General features: G+C 35.3%; 1 protein-coding gene across 2 annotated transcripts in view; it reads right to left on the bottom strand.

Annotated features, from left to right (window-relative positions):
• Positions 1 to 1,738: 1,738 nt before the first annotated feature.
• Positions 1,739 to 18,979, bottom strand: part of LOC141394924 (thioester-containing protein 1 allele R1-like) — a 38,776-nt gene continuing 21,535 nt past the window's right edge. For both annotated transcript variants that reach the window (XM_073970083.1, XM_073970084.1), the window contains 2 exons: positions 2,691 to 3,218; positions 1,739 to 2,624 (listed from right to left, as the gene is read on the bottom strand). In XM_073970083.1, coding sequence (XP_073826184.1) covers positions 1,941 to 2,624; positions 2,691 to 3,218 — 1,212 coding nt within the window. In that variant the 3' untranslated portion in view covers positions 1,739 to 1,940. The remainder of the gene's footprint in view (positions 2,625 to 2,690; positions 3,219 to 18,979) is intronic.

The following is an 18,979-nucleotide window of genomic DNA, read 5'->3' as shown; positions in this document are numbered from 1 at the left end:
GTTAGCACCATCTGGCTGGAAGAACGAGTACCCGACGATTGAACCTGAGTATCCTGTGCCAAAGAAAGGAGATAAGACTGTATGCTCTAACTATAGGGGCATAAGTCTACTCCCGATTGCCTACAAGATCATGTCAGGGATACTGTGTGACCTACTAAAGCCTATGGTCACCGAGGTAATAGGGCCATACCAATGCGGCTTTAGACCTGGCAAGTCCACCATTGACTAGATATTTACCCTGCGGCAAATCCTGGAGAAGACCCAAGAGATGCAGATCGACACCTACCACCTTTTTGTCGATTATAAATCAGCCTTCGACAGCCCACTACGCTCAAAGGTATTCCAGTATAGGAATTCTGTAACTTTTATCGATTGAAAAGTCGTTAAAATGTCTTTTGTTTTTGTAACAACTACAAAACAAACAAATGGAATTGTTGTAAAATAAACAATGAGTAAAGTTGTTAAAAAGTTACAGAATAGGCCTACTGGCCATGTCTGAATTTGGTATCCCCGCAAAGCTCTTTCGGCTTTGTAAAATGACTTTAACTGACACGAGATCCTCAGTTAAAATTGGAAAGAAGGAGACAGCCTCTCGTGTGATCTCTTCAACATCCTGCTGGAAAAGGTTATTTGAGAGGCAAACGTCAAAAGAAGTGGCACAATCTACACCAATAGCCACATGTTACTTGCTTATGCTGATGATATAGACATCATGGGACGATCAGTAAAAGAAGTAACATATACCTTTATGAAGGTCGTAGGAGAATCTGCTAAAGTGGGTCTGGCGGTAAACGGCGGGAAGACTAAGTTGATGGTATCGACGCGCAATGCGTCCATAGAGATCGGGCCACCTGTTGACGTTCGCTCCTATCATTTTGAGGTAGTAAAAGACTTCGTCTACCTCGGCACCGCCGTAAACGCAACTAACGACATCAGTTGTGAAATAAAAAGAAGAATTGTATTGGCTAACAGATGCTACTTTGGCTTAAGTAAGCACTTTAAAAACAAAGCCACAACTCGTCAAACAAAAATAACGCTTTACAAAACACTGATACTACCCGTGCTGATGTATGGTTCCGAAACCTGTGTACAGATAAGGAAGGCAGTGCTTGGTGTGTTTGAGAGAAAAATTCTTCGAAAGATATACGGACCAATCTGCGTTGACGGTGAATATCGACGTCGCATGAACCACGAGCTGTATCCGCTATACAACGACACCAGTATAGATAAACGTATCGAGATGCAGCGATTGCGATGGCTAGTCCATATCATAAGAATGAACGATGATGAACCCGCTAAAAAGCCGTATAAATAGGAGCCGCTTGGCGGTGCACGCAGAATTGGCAGGCCAAAGAATAGATGGCGAAAACAAGTGGATGAAGAGATGACAAGGCGCGGTATTCCAGAAGGAGAAGCAATAGACAGATAGAAATGGAGATCTTTTCTTAGTTCGGCCTATAGAACAAATGTTGTCTAATGGCCAGCTAAGTAAGTATGACCCATTGATAAAAATGTCAGTTCGATATATTAATTAGAAGTATTTTTGTCATACCATCCCATGTAAGTGTGACCACTGTGCATAGGTCCGTACCTCCCGACTTTTGAAAATTTTATCTAAGTTTCTCGACCAAATTGGCTGAATTTTTACACTAATGGTTGCGAGTGGACAACAAAGTGGATAAAAAATGGTCGCGCAGCAACAGCAAGAAGTTAAAGCGAACATAGAAATACAATCGTGTAGTTTGTCAAGAATTTAATAAGTTGCAAAATTTGCCATTAGTGTAATTTGAAAAAATATTTAAATTAACTTACTCTATTTTATTACAAAACTTTTATTATTTATTTATAAATTACTTTTTTTAAGGCGAATTAAATTATTGGATCATGATTTTCCCCTTAGCTTTTCATTTGAACAAACTTATTTTCTAAATAAAAAGTCACTACTCCTTCAGTTCATACAGAACCGTTGTACGACGTTTATCATTATAATAGTCGTACATATCAATTGTGGAAGCTTTAAGCGATGTAACATCATGGATTTTGTCTGCAACAGCTGTGAGACACTGTTCATCATTTGCTTCTAATTTTTCAAAATAAATCGCTATCAATGTTGCTGAATTTTGACTATCAATACGGCTTATCTGTTCTTCGTCTCGCAAACTGGCAAGATTATCATTGTTCGCCATATATCCTGAGGGGAATTTAATCTCCATGATAACCATATTGGTAAGTTTTTCTTCTTCCGTAAAGGGTTGATAGGTATAACAAACTTCCAATGACATATCATTTGTGGAAGTTATTTTGGCTGTAGGTGTTATATGGAAATATTCCCACACGATGGTAGATGCTTGTGGAGCTTGTAGTGCAGTTGATGATGGACCTAATAATGATGGCAGAGCTGGTACAGAAGAGGATGATGGTGATGGCAATGGCATAGTTGTTTCACCCATTCGTGTTGAAAATTTTAGAATGGCATTTGATTTCCGGTTGTTGGATGTTTCTGTAACTACCGATGATGGTGATCCTGCCATTGCTTGAGAGGTGTAGTACTGATATGAAAATTGCACATATACACGACCAAGGCCCATAACTACAACATCAACTGAGCGGGTGCTGTTTGGTAACTGTAGGGAGAAGAACGAAAGATATTTGAGATCTTTGTCCATTTTAATAGCTTTCATAAATCTTACCTCCTCGCTTTGCAAAATCAATGCGTTACTAACGTCTACCGTAATTAGGCCTTCTTTGCGATTTTTGTCTTCACCACACTTGGCCACAAATTGCACCTTTACATTGGTATTTTGACTCGTTGACGCTTTTTCGGCATATTTAATAAGAGCCTGCAGACCAACCACTGTATCTTGAGTTGAACCAAATCCTCCTTTACTATTGCGTTGTTTCAACAACCAATTATATATGGACGAGTAATCTTCGTGGGGAGAAGATTCTAACAGGGCCATTAGAATATACGAAGTTATTTCAACATCATTGGCACTTTCTTCATTTTTATTATTTTTCGTCCACCATTTGAGTCCATTGTTTATTCGGCCTTCTGGTTTCAGTTTTTCAAGAATTAAATTTGCATCATTACTGCTGCCAGCTTTTTGAAACACATTGGCCATAATTGCCAGGGAATAGATGTCATTGACATTTGGTAAATTATGCCTCAAGTAGTTCATTCCCTTGTCAATGGCCGATTTGTATTTTTTGGCATATTTCTGAAAAGAATTGTTACAACAAATAGGGGTTAGGTTAATTAAGTATAATTTGTTATAATAAAAAAGTAAAAAATGCTTTAAATTTGACGGGTTTGAACTTTTTATACCCTTCACCGCGAGTTGTATTGAAGCAAAATGGAATAATAATTTTTCTTAAGTTTATGAAAGTCCTAAGTTCGTCCACCACGGCGCACAGTGGTTTAATTCCACTACTTTACGCATTTTCTTTACAGTTAATAGAGTGATGAATCATTTTCTTAGATATTCAAACAAATCTGCCAAATTATCTGTGAAAATTTTATATCAACGGAGCTGGGGGTCAATTCTCGTTTTATGAAAACGTAAAATGAAGAGCCTTTTTACGTTGTCATGTTTTCATATGAAAGGAACAATGGGGAAATGGAACAATTTTTTCAAATTACACAACGTAACAATTTCTGTTTCTGTGTAACTGTGAAAAAAAAATTCAAAAATATTATCATATGAATAAAAATGTTTCATAAATATTTTTTAAGTGAAAACGTGTATAAAAAAACCGAGTGAAGGCTAATAGGGGCATTTCAGATAAATTCTAAAAGTAAATCTACCAAATATTGTTACTGCAACACTGATTTACTTCTAAAGATGTATACAAAGTAATATAGGCACATAAGCAAATTCGTTGCATAAAGTTTTTCGCGTTAATTACTATTTTTTAGTCAACTAATTTTGCGCAAATTACGATTTGCAGAAGTAAAAAATCCTATAGACAAAAATGCATACGCGACGATATCGCTCTCTCTCTCTCTTTATAATGAACATATTTTATCTGTAAATAAATAACGATTGTTATGATGCATATCATCTCATTTTAGCAGCCGCTCAAGTCATTTTCTTTTTGAAAGCTTACAGCTTTATGCAGCGTTAAGCGAAGAACATAGCCGAGAAATACTACAAAAGCCGCAAGAAGCGTGTACACGCAGAAAAATTTATGTTAGAAATATGTTTGGATCTAAACAAATATATGTTTGGGACCAGTTGCAAACAAATATATGTTTGCAACATTTTGTAACATATCTCAATTTGATGTTTGGGTAAAACATGTTTTTTTGTTGTTGTTAGAAATTGTGAAGAGAACCGAAATTGACAACACTTTAAACATCCTAAATTCCTTTGACAAAAACATACAATTCACCCATGAATTGGAAGTAAATAAAAAACTGCCGTACTTGGACTCAATCATAATTCGACAAGGAAACTCATTAGACTGGTACCAAAAACCAACCGCCACAGGACGTCTAATAAATTTCAAATCTAAACATCTACGAAGAGTAAAAATCAATACAGCCACAATCTTTATTAATAGAGTATTAAGCATAAGTGACGAACATTTTCATCAGGCAAACGAACAAAAGATTTACGACATTCTAGCCAAAAATGAGTTCCCACATAAAACTATCGAAGAATTAATAAAACATACGAAAGAAAAACGTAGAATTGTCAAGGAAACCAAAGAAGCAAAAGTATACAAAGCGATTACCTATGTACCTGGATTCTCAGAGAGGTTTAAGAATTCCAATATATATAATAAGGACAATTACCAGTTAGCTCTAAGGACTACGAACAACGTCAACAACATATTTAGCAAAACAAAATCGAAGTTAAAAAAGGAGGATAAGTGTAATGTTGTTTACAGAATCAAGTGCAATGGAGACGGAACCAACATATGCCATAAGGTATATGTTGGTACAACTAAAACAAAACTAAAAACCAGACTTTCCGGACATAAGTCGGATCAAAATACGGACAAACCCTTAGAACAAAAGACGGCCTTAGCAGCACATTGCACATTAACTGGACATATGCCAAATTTCAAAGATGTGGATATATTAACACAAGAAAGCAATTACAAAAACGATATACTTTAGAAATGTTGCACATAATAAATACCCCTACAAACATTAGAATGAACTATAAAACTGATACTGACCACTGTGCACTCATATACAGGAACTTAGTCAACAAGCACTTAAGACAACAAGAAAGAAAAACTTAGTTTAGCTCAAACGGCGTAAGAAAGCAGAGGCTTTTCTCTTTAAATGTAATCTTTGTGTTATAATTGTTATAATCAAATTGTAAATGATTGTTCTTTTTGTAGTTTATCCCTGAAGAAATATGGGAACAAAAATATACATTTAAAACTAAACACAAACAACGTCTTTTCACTGACATTTAGCCGAAATATACATCAAATATAAATAAAATTTTTATGTTAGAACATTTTTTTCATGGGTGGAGAGAGGATGTTGGGTGACGTAGGGGATGGAAGATACCAAGGAACGGTCCTGACCGGTTTTAACATGGCAAAGCCCAGGATTTATCTTGGTCCCTCTTTCATCCCAAGTGGACACTGACCTCCCCGTGGTGTCACCTGGGGAACTGCCTTTAACACCCGTTAAAGGTAGTGAGCTAACATGTGCCGCGCGTTCACCCATAAGAACGTTAAAAACTTGGGTTTGGGCGTCGGGTTAGTAACCCTCCCCTAGAAAAAACAGCCTACTATGAAAAAACGAAAGAAAAGAAAAACAAACCCCTCTAAAGTTGACGAACCCCGCAAACGTTTTAAGGACCATGATCTGCGAATCTGCACCTGGAATGTTCGCACTCTTTATAGAGAAGGTGCAGTCTTCGCATTGGCAGACGTACTTGAAAAGTACAAGACCGATATTACTGCCATACAGGATATACGATGGATTGGGAAAGGCGTCACAACAACACCTAAAGGTGACGCACTGTATTATAGCTGCCATGACGTAAAGCATGAGTTTGGTTGTGGATTCGTAGTTAGTCGGAGACTAAAACATCTTGTATCCAGCTTCACTCCAGTGAATGAAAGACTTGCTGCAATTCGAATAAAAGCTAAATTCTTCAACATCAGCTTTATCTGCGCTCATGCTCCCACTGAAGAAAAGGATGAACAGACCAAAGATATATTTTACGAGCGCTTAGAAGAAACATATGACCGTTGCCCTGCCCATGACATTAAAATCATTCTAGGCGATTTTAATGCCAAAATTGGAAAGGAGAATATCTTTGGCCCAACAGTCGGGAAATTCAGTCTCCACAGTGAAACATCTGACAATGGTATGAGGCTGATAGACTTTGCAGCTGCAAAAAACATGGTAGTTAGCAGTACCAGATTTAATCATCTCGATATTCATAAGGGCACCTGGCTGTCTCCAGATCAGAAAACAAGAAACCAAATTGATCATGTTGTGATAGATGGAAGACATTCATCGAGCGTGTTGGATGTACGATCGTTCCGAGGCGCAAACATTGATTCGGACCACTACCTTGTTGCAGCAAAGGTACGCACCCGCTTAAACGTAGCAAACAAAGTACGAACAGACACAACACGAAAGTTAGACATCGGTAAGCTGCAATCACAACAGATAGCCACAGCATATTCCACTCAACTAGCCCAATTGCTTAATCAAAGCCCTCCTCATCCCGATAACATATCAGCGCAATGGCAAAGCATTGCCCACTCCATGCAAACAGCCGCAAAATCCATACTTGGATACCAGAGACCTCCACCAAGGAATCCATGGTATGATGAGGAGTGTCGTGCTGCCACCGAAGAGAAAAATGCGGCATATAAGGCTACTTTACAATCCGTAGCAACGCGTAGCGCACGAGAGAGATACAGGGAGAAAAGGAGAGAGGAGAAACGTCTTTTCCGCAGGAAAAAGAGAGAGATGGAAAAGCGGGAGTGTGAAAAAATCGAGATGTACAGGAGCCAGAATGAAGTCCGAAAATTCTACCAAAGAGTCAAGCATCAAACTGATGGCTTTGGTACAGGCACATCCTCCTGTAGAGACCAGCAAGGTAATTTGGTAACTGATACAGATAGTGTACTCAGGATATGGAAAGAACATTTTTCAAATCTGTTGGTATCCAATAGCAGCGAAGACGACGAAGATACCACAGTCCCAATCCCAGAAGATGTTATTGAATGTATACCGCCCAGCCAAGATGAGGTAAAGACAGCAATAAATCGGCTGAAGAATAATAAGGCAGCAGGGGCCGATGGCTTACCAGCCGAGCTGTTCAAAACCGGAGGCGACACGCTGATAAGGTGTATTCATCAGCTAGTTAGCACCATCTGGCAGGAAGTACGAGTACCCGACGATTGGAACCTGAGTATCCTGTGCCCCGTCCACAAGAAGGGAGATAAGACTGTATGCTCTAACTATAGGGGCATAAGTCTACTCCCTACTGCCTACAAGATCGTGTCAGGGATATTGTGCGAACGACTAAAGCCAATGGTCAACGAGATTATTGGACCATACCAATGCGGCTTTAGACCTGGCAAGTCCACCATTGACCAGATATTTACCCTGCGGCAAATCCTGGAGAATACCCAAGAGATGCAGATCGACACCTACCACCTTTTTGTCGATTATAAAGCAGCCTTCGACAGTCCGCTGCGCTCAAAGGTATTCCAAGCCATGTCTGAATTTGGTATTCCCGCAAAGCTCATCGGGCTTTGTAAAATGACTTTAACTGACACGAGGTCCTCAGTTAAAATTGGAAAGAACCTCTCCGAAGAGTTTGGTACCAAAAGAGGTTTCAGACAAGGAGACAGCCTTTCGTGTGACCTCTTCAACATCCTGCTAGAAAAGGTTATACGAGAGGCAAACGTCAAAAGAAGTGGCACAATCTACACCAACAGTCACATGTTACTTGCTTATGCTGATGATATAGACATCATGGGTCGATCAGTAAAAGAAGTAACTGATACCTTTATAAAGGTCGAAGGAGAATCTGCTAAAGTGGGTCTGGCGGTAAACGGTGAGAAGACCAAGTTGATGGTGTCGACGCGCAATGCGTCCATTGAGCTCGGACCGACTGTGGAAGTTGGTTCCTATAATATTGAGGTAGTAAAAGACTTCGTCTACCTCGGCACCTCCGTCAACACATCAAACGACATCAGTTGTGAAATAAAAAGAAGAATTGTATTGGCCAACAGATGCTACTTTGGATTAAGTAAGCAGTTTAAAAACAAAGCCACATCTCGTCAAACAAAAATAACGCTCTACAAAACACTGATACTACCCGTGCTGATGTATGGCTCCGAAGCCTGGGTACTTGCGCAAGCAGACATGGCAGTGCTTGGTGTGTTTGAGAGAAAAATTCTTCGAAAGATCTACGGACCAATCTGCGTTGATGGTGAATATCGACGTCGCATGAACCACGAGCTGTATCTGCTATACAACGACATGAATATTGTTAAACGTATCGAGATGCAGCGATTGCGTTGGCTAGGCCATATCATAAGAATGAGAGATGATGAACCCGCTAAAAAGGCGTATGAATACATGCCACATGGCGGTGCACGCAGAATTGGCAGGCCAAGGAATAGATGGCGCAAACAAGTGGATGATGAGATGACAAGGCGCGGTATTCCAGTGTGCAAAGCAACAAATAGAGAGGAATGGAGATCTCTTCTTAGTTCGGCCTATAGAACAAATGTTCTGTAATGGGCCAGCTAAGTAAGTAAGTAAGAGAGAGGATGTTTGTCAACGAGAGTAATAACAGTGCTCTCGCGGCTGTGGAATGCTGTTTTATAATGAAGAGTTGTGTGTATTGTATAATAGAAGACGTAGAAGCGAAGAAGGGGGCTTTGGTGGCATGTATGCGACAAACGCGTGTGTTTCTTGTTTTGTTGTTGTTAACCAACTTAGCAGGCGAAGAAGAAAAGAAGAAATGATATGAATTATATTTTTTTCTTTCTTCGGTGTTTTAGATCAAATGTGTTCTTCTTTGGCACGGCGGTGCCGATCATTTTCGCCAATTTACACACACACGACCCGAATGCACAGAAAGAGCGTACAAAAGAGAACAAATGTTTTGATTTGTTATTGTTTTATAGCTTGCGTGAATACAAACTTACTAACACACTGATATAAGTTGCCAATATTTTGAATTTTCTCCGTTCTCTTTTTGGTCATGTCTGTTTTAGATGCCTTTGTAGAGCAGAGTGAGACAGAGAAAATTTTTGGGTCTCTCTTGTGCACTCAATGAGCGTAAATTTGTTGTTGTTCACAACGTGTTAGCATCTACACAGGCTGTGAGCGATAACAAATTTACGTTCACTTAGAGCACATGGGCTCTCTTGTGAGTCACAATGCCTACCTTTGTTGTAGAGCAGCAAAGATCACCCATATACGTTAACGTGACTGCAACAACAACATATGTGCTCTCTATTCTCATCCGTCGTGGTTTAGCAAAGGAAAGTCTCGCTCAGAGAGATTAATGCACAACATATTTTGAGCATCACCGTTGTAGAGTCAAGACGGTAAAGTGAGTGAATAAATTAGTGTTTTGTGTTTTCTTAAAGAAATTGTGGTTTTTAGTAAATTAAATGCCCAATACATTTTATAATTGAATCGGAAAGTTGAATGGAATTATTTTATTGGACAAGGAAGAAATCGCATTTAATATTGGTAATTACATACATACTTATGTATTTTTGAAATATGGCATATCCATATTTATTTAATACATTACATAATCATTTGATTCTAGATGCCGATTCCCCGCTGATGATTTCAACTATGAGGACAATTTGTTTATTTTCACAACTAAGGAGAAGCGTTCAACTACGTTTCTATATATTTTTCCTTTTTAAAAGTGTGACTATTTACAGTTTCAGTTTTTCTTTTATTAAAGTGTGTTATGAATTTCTTTGGAATTTTGTATGTACCTATGTGTTTGTTGTTCTTTTGCCTTTCAATAAACAACCTCAACATTTGTGTGTATACCAGGGTCGTGCTTCTTTGCTTAGACCGTATAGTGAGGGCGCCCACTGAGTTGTTTTTGCATTTGCTTCTCTCTCTCACGTACAGTGTAAATGAATGAAAACAAACAAAAACATAATGTGGTTGTTGCTTTTTTTCACTCATACGTTCATACATGTCAGTTATATGTGAAAGCCATATAACCAGCACAGCACATTTGCCTATGCAACTGTAGAAACAAAAGCTGCAACAATGTATTTTCAGCATAACTTTGGATTACATTGTTGCAATGTCTTAATATCAATCCTTTGATTCATGGTAGAACAAGAAAAGGTAGCAGCAATACCCAGCTGACTGAACTGGGTTGTAGTGTTAGTGTCAAATTCCATTCGACATTTTTTGTATTTATTTCTATGTTCGATGTATATTAGGGATATATATTTTTGAAGAACAAATTTATTCATCAGAAAAAAAAACTATTTCCCATAAAGACGGCTTCATATCATTGACATGTAACCTCCTCCAGGTCCGAACGACATGCCGCACACTAAAACATCGCTTATAGAGGCGGTACAATATTTGTTAATATGTGTGGTATTTTGTTAAACTTGAAAAGAATAAAGCCCTAATAAACATGTGCTTTTTTGTTTTCAAAAGCAAATGATTGAAACATCTTCTCTTTTTTCAATGAATTACCAGCGACCCGAAACATTTTTGCAAGTATTCTACTTTCTGCGAGAAATTATGCATTTAGTGGAATGATATGGAAACATTCAAATTGAAAATCTAACGAGTTTTCATTCATGTTTTCCAAAATATTCAATCAAATGTGAAAAAATATTAGTTTTTTAAATTCCAATAATTTATAGACATTTCCTTGTTTTGTTTACATTTACGTTGACACTAAGGTTTACAAACAAAAACAAATTCCTTTGTGGTTGTTGTTCGAGTTGTATTTGTTGTAGTATTAACTTTACCTTGTATTTGTTCTACCATGCCTTTGATTGAACCGTCCATTTCATTAATTATTTATGTTTATTTGATAAGACCACCATCAGTGGCTAAATATAAAACCTATGCAACTTTAGAAATGAAAACTGCAACAATGTATTTACAGCTTAACTTTGGATTACATTGTTGCAATGTCTTAATATCAATCCTTTGATTGAACCGTTCATCTTATGAATTGTTTATGTTTATTTGAAAAGACCACCATCAGTGGCTAAACATTAAACCAAACGGCCACCATCAGTGGCTACTGTTTATTAAATTGCAACTGAGATTGTTTACTCAGCTGCATAATTAAATTCTGATTTTCCCACGTCAAACAAAGAACTTAAGATTCGATTCTTTGGAAATAAAGAACGTATTAATTTTAAGAATTCAGTCTGTTAATGTACTCCTAACAATACGGTTGTATAATACCGCATTGAATAAAAAATAAAACGTATAAAAAGTAAATTTTTTGTCTTTTTATTTAACTGGCGCAGTCGGTAGGATTCAGGGTAAAAAACTGAATCCTTTACGAAAACTATCGTTCCGTTCTTTTGCTCGAAAAAAAAAGTGATAATTTTTTTTTAACAATTTGCTCGAAAAAAGTGACAAATTTTTTTTACAAAAAAAAAAATTTTATTGTGAAAAATAAGAAACACATTGATGTGACGTGAATTACAGCATAACATACATACAAACAGAAGTTAAGTTGTTCAACATAAAACACAAAACTAGAATTGTGAATCAGAAAACAAAACGTTTAACCAAATTTTTATATACACCCAAATTAACTAAAGTTAAAACCACATATACTCACTCAACAAACTAAAATTTACAAATAGTTAAAAACTTGTTAATTTAAAACTTACAAATTAAAGTGTTAAAACATAAAGTTGAAGAATTAAAACTTACGCCCAAATTAACTAAAGTTAAAACCACATATACTCACTCAACAAACTAAAATTTACAAATAGTTAAAAACTTGTTAATTTAAAACTTACAAATTAAAGTGTTAAAACATAAAGTTGAAGAATTAAAACTTACGCCTAAATTAACTAAAGTTAATACCACAAAGAATTGTGCCTAAAATCTACAGAATTAAAACTTAAAATCTACGATAAATAAACGTTAAAAACTAGAAATTATAATTGACCTACTTGAATATAAAAGTTGAAAAATCAAAAACATAATAAAAAAAATCTCTCCACCTAAACCTAACCAAAAAGATAATTGCCTAACTGTAAAACAACATTTAAGAAGAATTAAATAAAACAACGACATGGCACTATCATTACCCGAAGCGCTCAGAGAAGCGCGCAATATTCCAGTGTTTAATGGTACCGGAGAGTACCTGTTATCAAACTATCTAAGAGATGTAAACATAGTACTCTCACTAATACAAGAAGAACATAGGCCGATAATTACAAACATCCTAGCTAACAGATTGCAAGGAAAGGCACTGCAGGCGGTGGAAACATTGATGCAACCAACATGGGATCAGATAATCACGAAACTGAAGGAAGAGTTCGGTATCAAGGAATCCTTTTTCAAGCTACGAGATGATGCAATGAATGTAAGTTCCGAAAATATTCATGACTTACACGAACAATTATTAAAAATCTTGTGTAAATTAAATACTAAATATACATTAAGCCCAGATAACGAATTATTTACACCTCTGGAAAATAAGAGGAATATTTTTAAAATTTATATAGACTACTTACCTTTGTACATTAGAACTCTTTTAATACAAAATAATATCGACGATATTAATGATGCGATTACTTATCTTACCGAAAATGATCTTATTAAAGACATTCGGCTAAAAAACCATGCTAAAAATAATAAAAAATTCAAACAAAAGAAATCCTATCAAAATGCTCATAATAATCATAACAATAATAATTATAATAATAATAATCATTCCAATAATAGAAGATTTAATTTTGATAATGACGGTAATAGGTATAACGATAATAATGAGCCGATGGAAATAGGAAATATAAATAATGGTGAAAATTTTCATTCACCGCCCCAAAATCCTACTTACCAATAATTCCATTAACTATCAATGGAATTAAAGTAAGATGCCTAATAGATTGCGGTGCTGCAACAACATTAGGTGATTACAGGATATTTGGGGCAACGGCTTCAAAACGTAAAATCAAATATAATTTAGTATTAAACACTCTAACAGGAAGCAAAAATGTAACTGAAGAAGTGATCGTAGATGTTCCGCTTGAATTTAACAGGGCTGGCGAAACCATGTCAGTAAAATTAATAGAGTTAAAAAACCGTAACTTCGATTGTATCATAGGAAACAATGTTTTATTGCCAATGGGGGTAATAATAGACCTTTTGAATAAACAACTGGTGATCGACAATACTAGGGTATCTTTAATAAATAATCAACCTCCAATAAATTATGAACAAATAACCATATTGGAGATTCAGCACCTGGAAACCTGTAGCATTAAAGTACCAGATTATATAAGTACCGAAGAGGGGAATAGGTTGGATAAGATTTTATGTAAATTTAAAAACACGTTCTATTTAGAGGGGCAATCCTTACCTATGACCCCGGAAGTAAAGCATACTATTGCAACAACATCAGATAAACCGATATTTTCAAAAATTTACAGATATCCAAAAATGCATGAGAAAGAGATAGAAAGACAGATTAGGGAAATGCTAGACCAGGGGATAATAAGACCGAGTAAATCGCCTTATAATTCTCCGCTTTGGATAGTACCCAAGAAAGTTGGAGCGGACGGTATTCAAAAATGGCGTTTAGTTATTGATTACCGCCAACTAAATTCCATAACTGTCGATGATAAATTCCCAATGCCCAATATCGATGCATTATTTGATAAACTGGGTAGGGCTCAATACTTCTCAACCATTGACTTGGCGAAAGGTTTTCATCAAATAATGATGGATGAAAGGGATATACCTAAAACTGCATTTTCTTCACCTATGGGACATTTTGAGTATATCAGAATGCCCTTTGGTCTGAAGAATGCACCTGCTACGTTTCAAAGAATGATGAACCATATTCTAAGGGACTATATTAATAAGATTTGTGTTATATATATGGACGATATACTTGTTTTCTCAACCTCGCTGGAAGAACACTTTGATAGTCTAACAAAAATTTTTAATGTTCTGCAAAAACACAATCTTAAAGTTCAATTGAACAAGTGTAATTTCTTAGCCAGAGAAACAAATTTCCTGGGACACCAAGTTACATCGGAAGGCCTAAAGCCATGTCCTAGTAAAATAGAATCCATAAAAAGGACTCAGATACCGGATACTCAAAAGAAAATAAAATCCTTTCTGGGACTTACTGGTTATTATAGAAAATTCATAGAAAACTACTCACATATAGCATCACCAATTATAAAGTACCTTAAAAAAGGAGCAAAAATAAACACTAACGACCTTTATACATTAGAGCATTTGAAAAACTGAAACATATGATAACACATCCACCAGTTTTGGCTTATCCTGATTTCGAAGAAAAATTTGTAGTCACTACTGACGCTAGTAATGTTGCCTTAGGTGCGGTATTAAGCCAAAAAGGTAAACCAATTTGCTTCGCTAGTAGGACTCTAAATGACCATGAAAGAAACTATAGTGCTATAGAAAAAGAGTTGCTAGCTATAGTTTGGGCCACTAAATATTTCAGGCCTTATTTATTTGGCACAAAATTTTTGATTCGGACAGACCACCAACCCTCTCTAAAGGAACCAAATTCTAAGTTGATACGATGGCGAATCAAATTATCGGAATACGACTTTGACATTGAATATGTAAAAGGCAAAGATAATAAGGTAGCCGATTTTCTTAGTCGATTGGAAACAAGCGATGAAAATATGGGATACTTTGACATTAGTCCATTATTCCTGATATCTGAAGATTCCATGCCTTCAGAATCTGACTTTATTCTCAAAAGTGAAGGCATTGTTAATAAATATAGAACTCAAATTAGAATTCTGAATGAAAAACCTTGTCAGTATATTACTAAATATGGAAAATACCATATTTTATACCTAGATATACAAGACCTCCAAAACGCAGAATACTTAGGGAACATCCTAAAAACTCACATAAAAAAGGGAAAAATTGGCATATATTCTGAAGTAAGTAATGATCTATATATTTACTTCGAGACAATGATTAAGAGCCTGTTCGCTGATAATCAGCAACTAAAATTCGTTAAATGTGAAAAACTAGCTATGGACTTAGAAACAGAAGAAGAATTGTATGACGTTATAAATAACACCCATAAAAATACTAATCATAGAGGAGTCATTGAGAATTTTGAGGAAATAAGATATACATACTTTTATCCTAATTTGATCAAGTTTATAAACAAGTTTATTAATGCGTGCAAAATTTGTAATGAAAACAAATATGACAGGAAGCCATATAAAAAATTATTTAATCATACGGTCACCCCTGATAGACCTAACATGATTGTCCATATGGATATATTCCAGGTCGAGAAAGTTGGGTTTTTAACCACAATAGATAGATTTACAAAAATGGGGTCAGTCCATAGGCTTCAAGACAAAAATATGTCGACAATTAAAATAAAACTCGAAGAGAGAATTGCTCTTTTAGGGAAACCTGAACTCCTTATAATGGACAATGAATTTAACAATGTACTAATCAAGCTATTTTGTGATGAAAATCGCATCGAAACTCATTTTACCACTCCTCATTCTCATACTGGAAATTCAGATATCGAGCGGATGCATTCCAGTTTACTCGAACACATTCGAATACTTAAAAGGGAAGATGAAAATATGGACATAGAAGAATTGGTAATAAGGGCAATAGGCTTCTACAATAACACTATTCATTCTACGACTAATCAAAAACCAATGGACTTTTTAAACCAATCTAATTTAGACTATTCTAAAATAGCCGAAAGAATGATCAACAAGAAGAAAAATGCCATAAACAGAATTAATGAAAAACGAGAGGATATTCCTCAATATGCGGGAAGAGTTCTGTATATGAAAAACCCAATAGCACAAAGGCAAAAAACGGCCAAACGTTTCGTTAAATACACTTTCACTAACCCTAATAAAGTCGACTTAACAAATATTAAAAGACCCTTAAAATCATTTACAGATAACACGGATAATATTCCTGGTCCTGTGGATGTTGGCATTAGTGTCTAATGTCGCATGTGTTGTGCAAATCAATAAAATCGAAACCGAAGCCGGATATACCATTCTCCAAGGAGAACCAATGAATGTCATCACCAATTTTACCGAATTGATACATATAATCCACTTAAATGACTTTCGTGATACTATTCAAAAGTTAAAAATAAGCGTTTCACAATCTTTTAATGTTAATGACGGATGGATTGTTTTGAATTTAAACAAGAAAATTAATGAATGTGAACATTTACTAGAAACATTAGGGAAGCATGTAAGCAACAAAAGAAGCAAACGTGGTTTGATAAACGTCGGCGGTAGGGCAATAAACTGGATATTCGGAAATATGGACGATCAGGACAGAATTCGAATTGAAGGTCATCTGGAAAATATAGATTTTAATCAAAAGAATATGATCAATAACTTGAATAAGCAAGTAAAATTTAACACAGAAATGCAATCATACCTGCAAAATATACGCTTAGTTTTGGAACAGAATAAATATTGGTTCAATAAAACATATATTGGCTCGGTAGAAGAGTCTATAAAATTGACAAAATACAACAATTTAATGCTTCTGATTAACGAAGTTAGAAAGAAAATTGAACAAATTCAGCAAAATATTATAATGTCGAAATTCGGTATTACAAACAATTTCTTCTTAACGAATGATGAAATTGACCATTTTAAAATTGATAATTTGAAGTTACAATATATGAAGAGTAATTTAGGACGTGTAGAAGAGTCAACAATCATATTTGTTATATCAATACCGTCATTTTCAGAAACGACATATAAAACCCACATGTTGTTGCCTATCCCTGATCGGCATGGCTTAGAAATCAACGTCCCAATTACCAAAACAATTAATGTCAATAATATAATCTATATAGTAAAAAATGAAAATGTAATCAATAAGATGGAAATTGCGAATAAATGCATAACCAGCTTATTGAATTTTAAATATGATAATTGTACAAAAATAAAAATGAATATCAGAGAAATGTATGAAATGGATATAGGAAATTTGGTTATAATAAATGCTAATGACAGTTTATACGATTCATGTTCAAATTTCTCGTATCCATTAAAGGGACATTACCTCATAAGCTTTAATAATTGCGAAATTGCAATAAATAATTATAAAATTTTGAGGTTCGAAAGTCGATTTAATATAATAATACCCAACATTAATGAGTTGCCAAATAATGTTACACAAATATTACCCAAAGTGAATTTTACAGATATTCAAGAAATAAAAAATGCAGTAGAAAATAAGAATTCTACTTATAACTTTTATATTATATATATTTTACTCATTATATTCATATTATATTACATATTACATAAATATAAAAAACATATGCTAATTCGAAGGGACTCGAATCTTAACGAGGGGGAAGTTATATGTGAAAGCCATATAACCAGCACAGCACATTTGCCTATGCAACTGTAGAAACAAAAGCTGCAACAATGTATTTTCAGCATAACTTTGGATTACATTGTTGCAATGTCTTAATATCAATCCTTTGATTGAACCGTCCATTTCATTAATTATTTATGTTTATTTGATAAGACCACCATCAGTGGCTAAATATAAAACCTATGCAACTTTAGAAATGAAAACTGCAACAATGTATTTACAGCTTAACTTTGGATTACATTGTTGCAATGTCTTAATATCAATCCTTTGATTGAACCGTTCATCTTATGAATTGTTTATGTTTATTTGAAAAGACCACCATCAGTGGCTAAACATTAAACCAAACGGCCACCATCAGTGGCTACTGTTTATTAAATTGCAACTGAGATTGTTTACTCACCTGCATAATTAAATTCTGATTTTCCCACGTCAAACAAAGAACTTAAGATTCGATTCTTTGGAAATAAAGAACGTATTAATTTTAAGAATTCAGTCTGTTAATGTACTCCTAACAATACGGTTGTATAATACCGCATTGAATAAAAAATAAAACGTATAAAAAGTAAATTTTTTGTCTTTTTATTTAACTTGTCTTCGCTTTGGCTGTATTTCTGTGGTCGTCGCTGGTGTATACTATATAGATAGCCAGTGAGTTCTTACTGAGAGCAAGTGAGCACACATTTCAAAGTGTTTTACATTGAATTTTACGCTCCATTGCTCTCAGTAAGCGCCCACTGGTGCATGTGTTTGTTTTTTTTTGTGCCTTTGCACCCAAACATATATTTGTTCACAGACCCAAACATATATTATGTTTGGGACTGTTGCAAACATATATATGTATGTTTGCTGCAAAATATGTTTGGGACATATGTTAGAGAGGCCGTTTTTTTTTTCTTGCGTGTAGGCACTAGGGTGTCCAAAACCGAAACCGGTTTTGAGTTCCAAAACCGAAACCGGGTATCGCCAAAAACGTCATTTTCGGTTAACAGAAAAACCGGTTATTTGTGTCGGTTAACCGGTTTTAAAAAAGTAGTAATATTTTTAAAATTTCATTACAATTGTATTCTAGAAAGTAAACTAAACTTAACTAACAAAAGGTACGGATAAATTATAAATATCGGATACATTTAAACTTGAAAATATTTTGTGTAAAATGGGACAACTTCAATATAGTTCAATTGAACGATCTATGAAAAACTGCGTATACGTAATATCACACGGTTGTTTGAATGACGTTATTCATACGTTTTTGAATTATTACATTAAACTAAGGACTTGTCGAATTTAAGGTTGTAAAAGGTAACGATAACAAAGTACATTTTGTTTCCGGCACGATAATTTGAGGTTCTCAACGCAAGAAGGAGAATCCAGACTTAATAAAATGTTTAT

The sequence above is a fragment of the Musca autumnalis genome, unplaced genomic scaffold (assembly GCF_047663935.1).
Source record: "Musca autumnalis isolate F117 unplaced genomic scaffold, ASM4766393v1 scaffold_2, whole genome shotgun sequence".
NCBI lineage: Eukaryota > Metazoa > Arthropoda > Insecta > Diptera > Muscidae > Musca > Musca autumnalis.
Note: the sequence above shows the minus strand (reverse complement) of the source record. Positions and strands in the feature narration are given on the sequence as shown.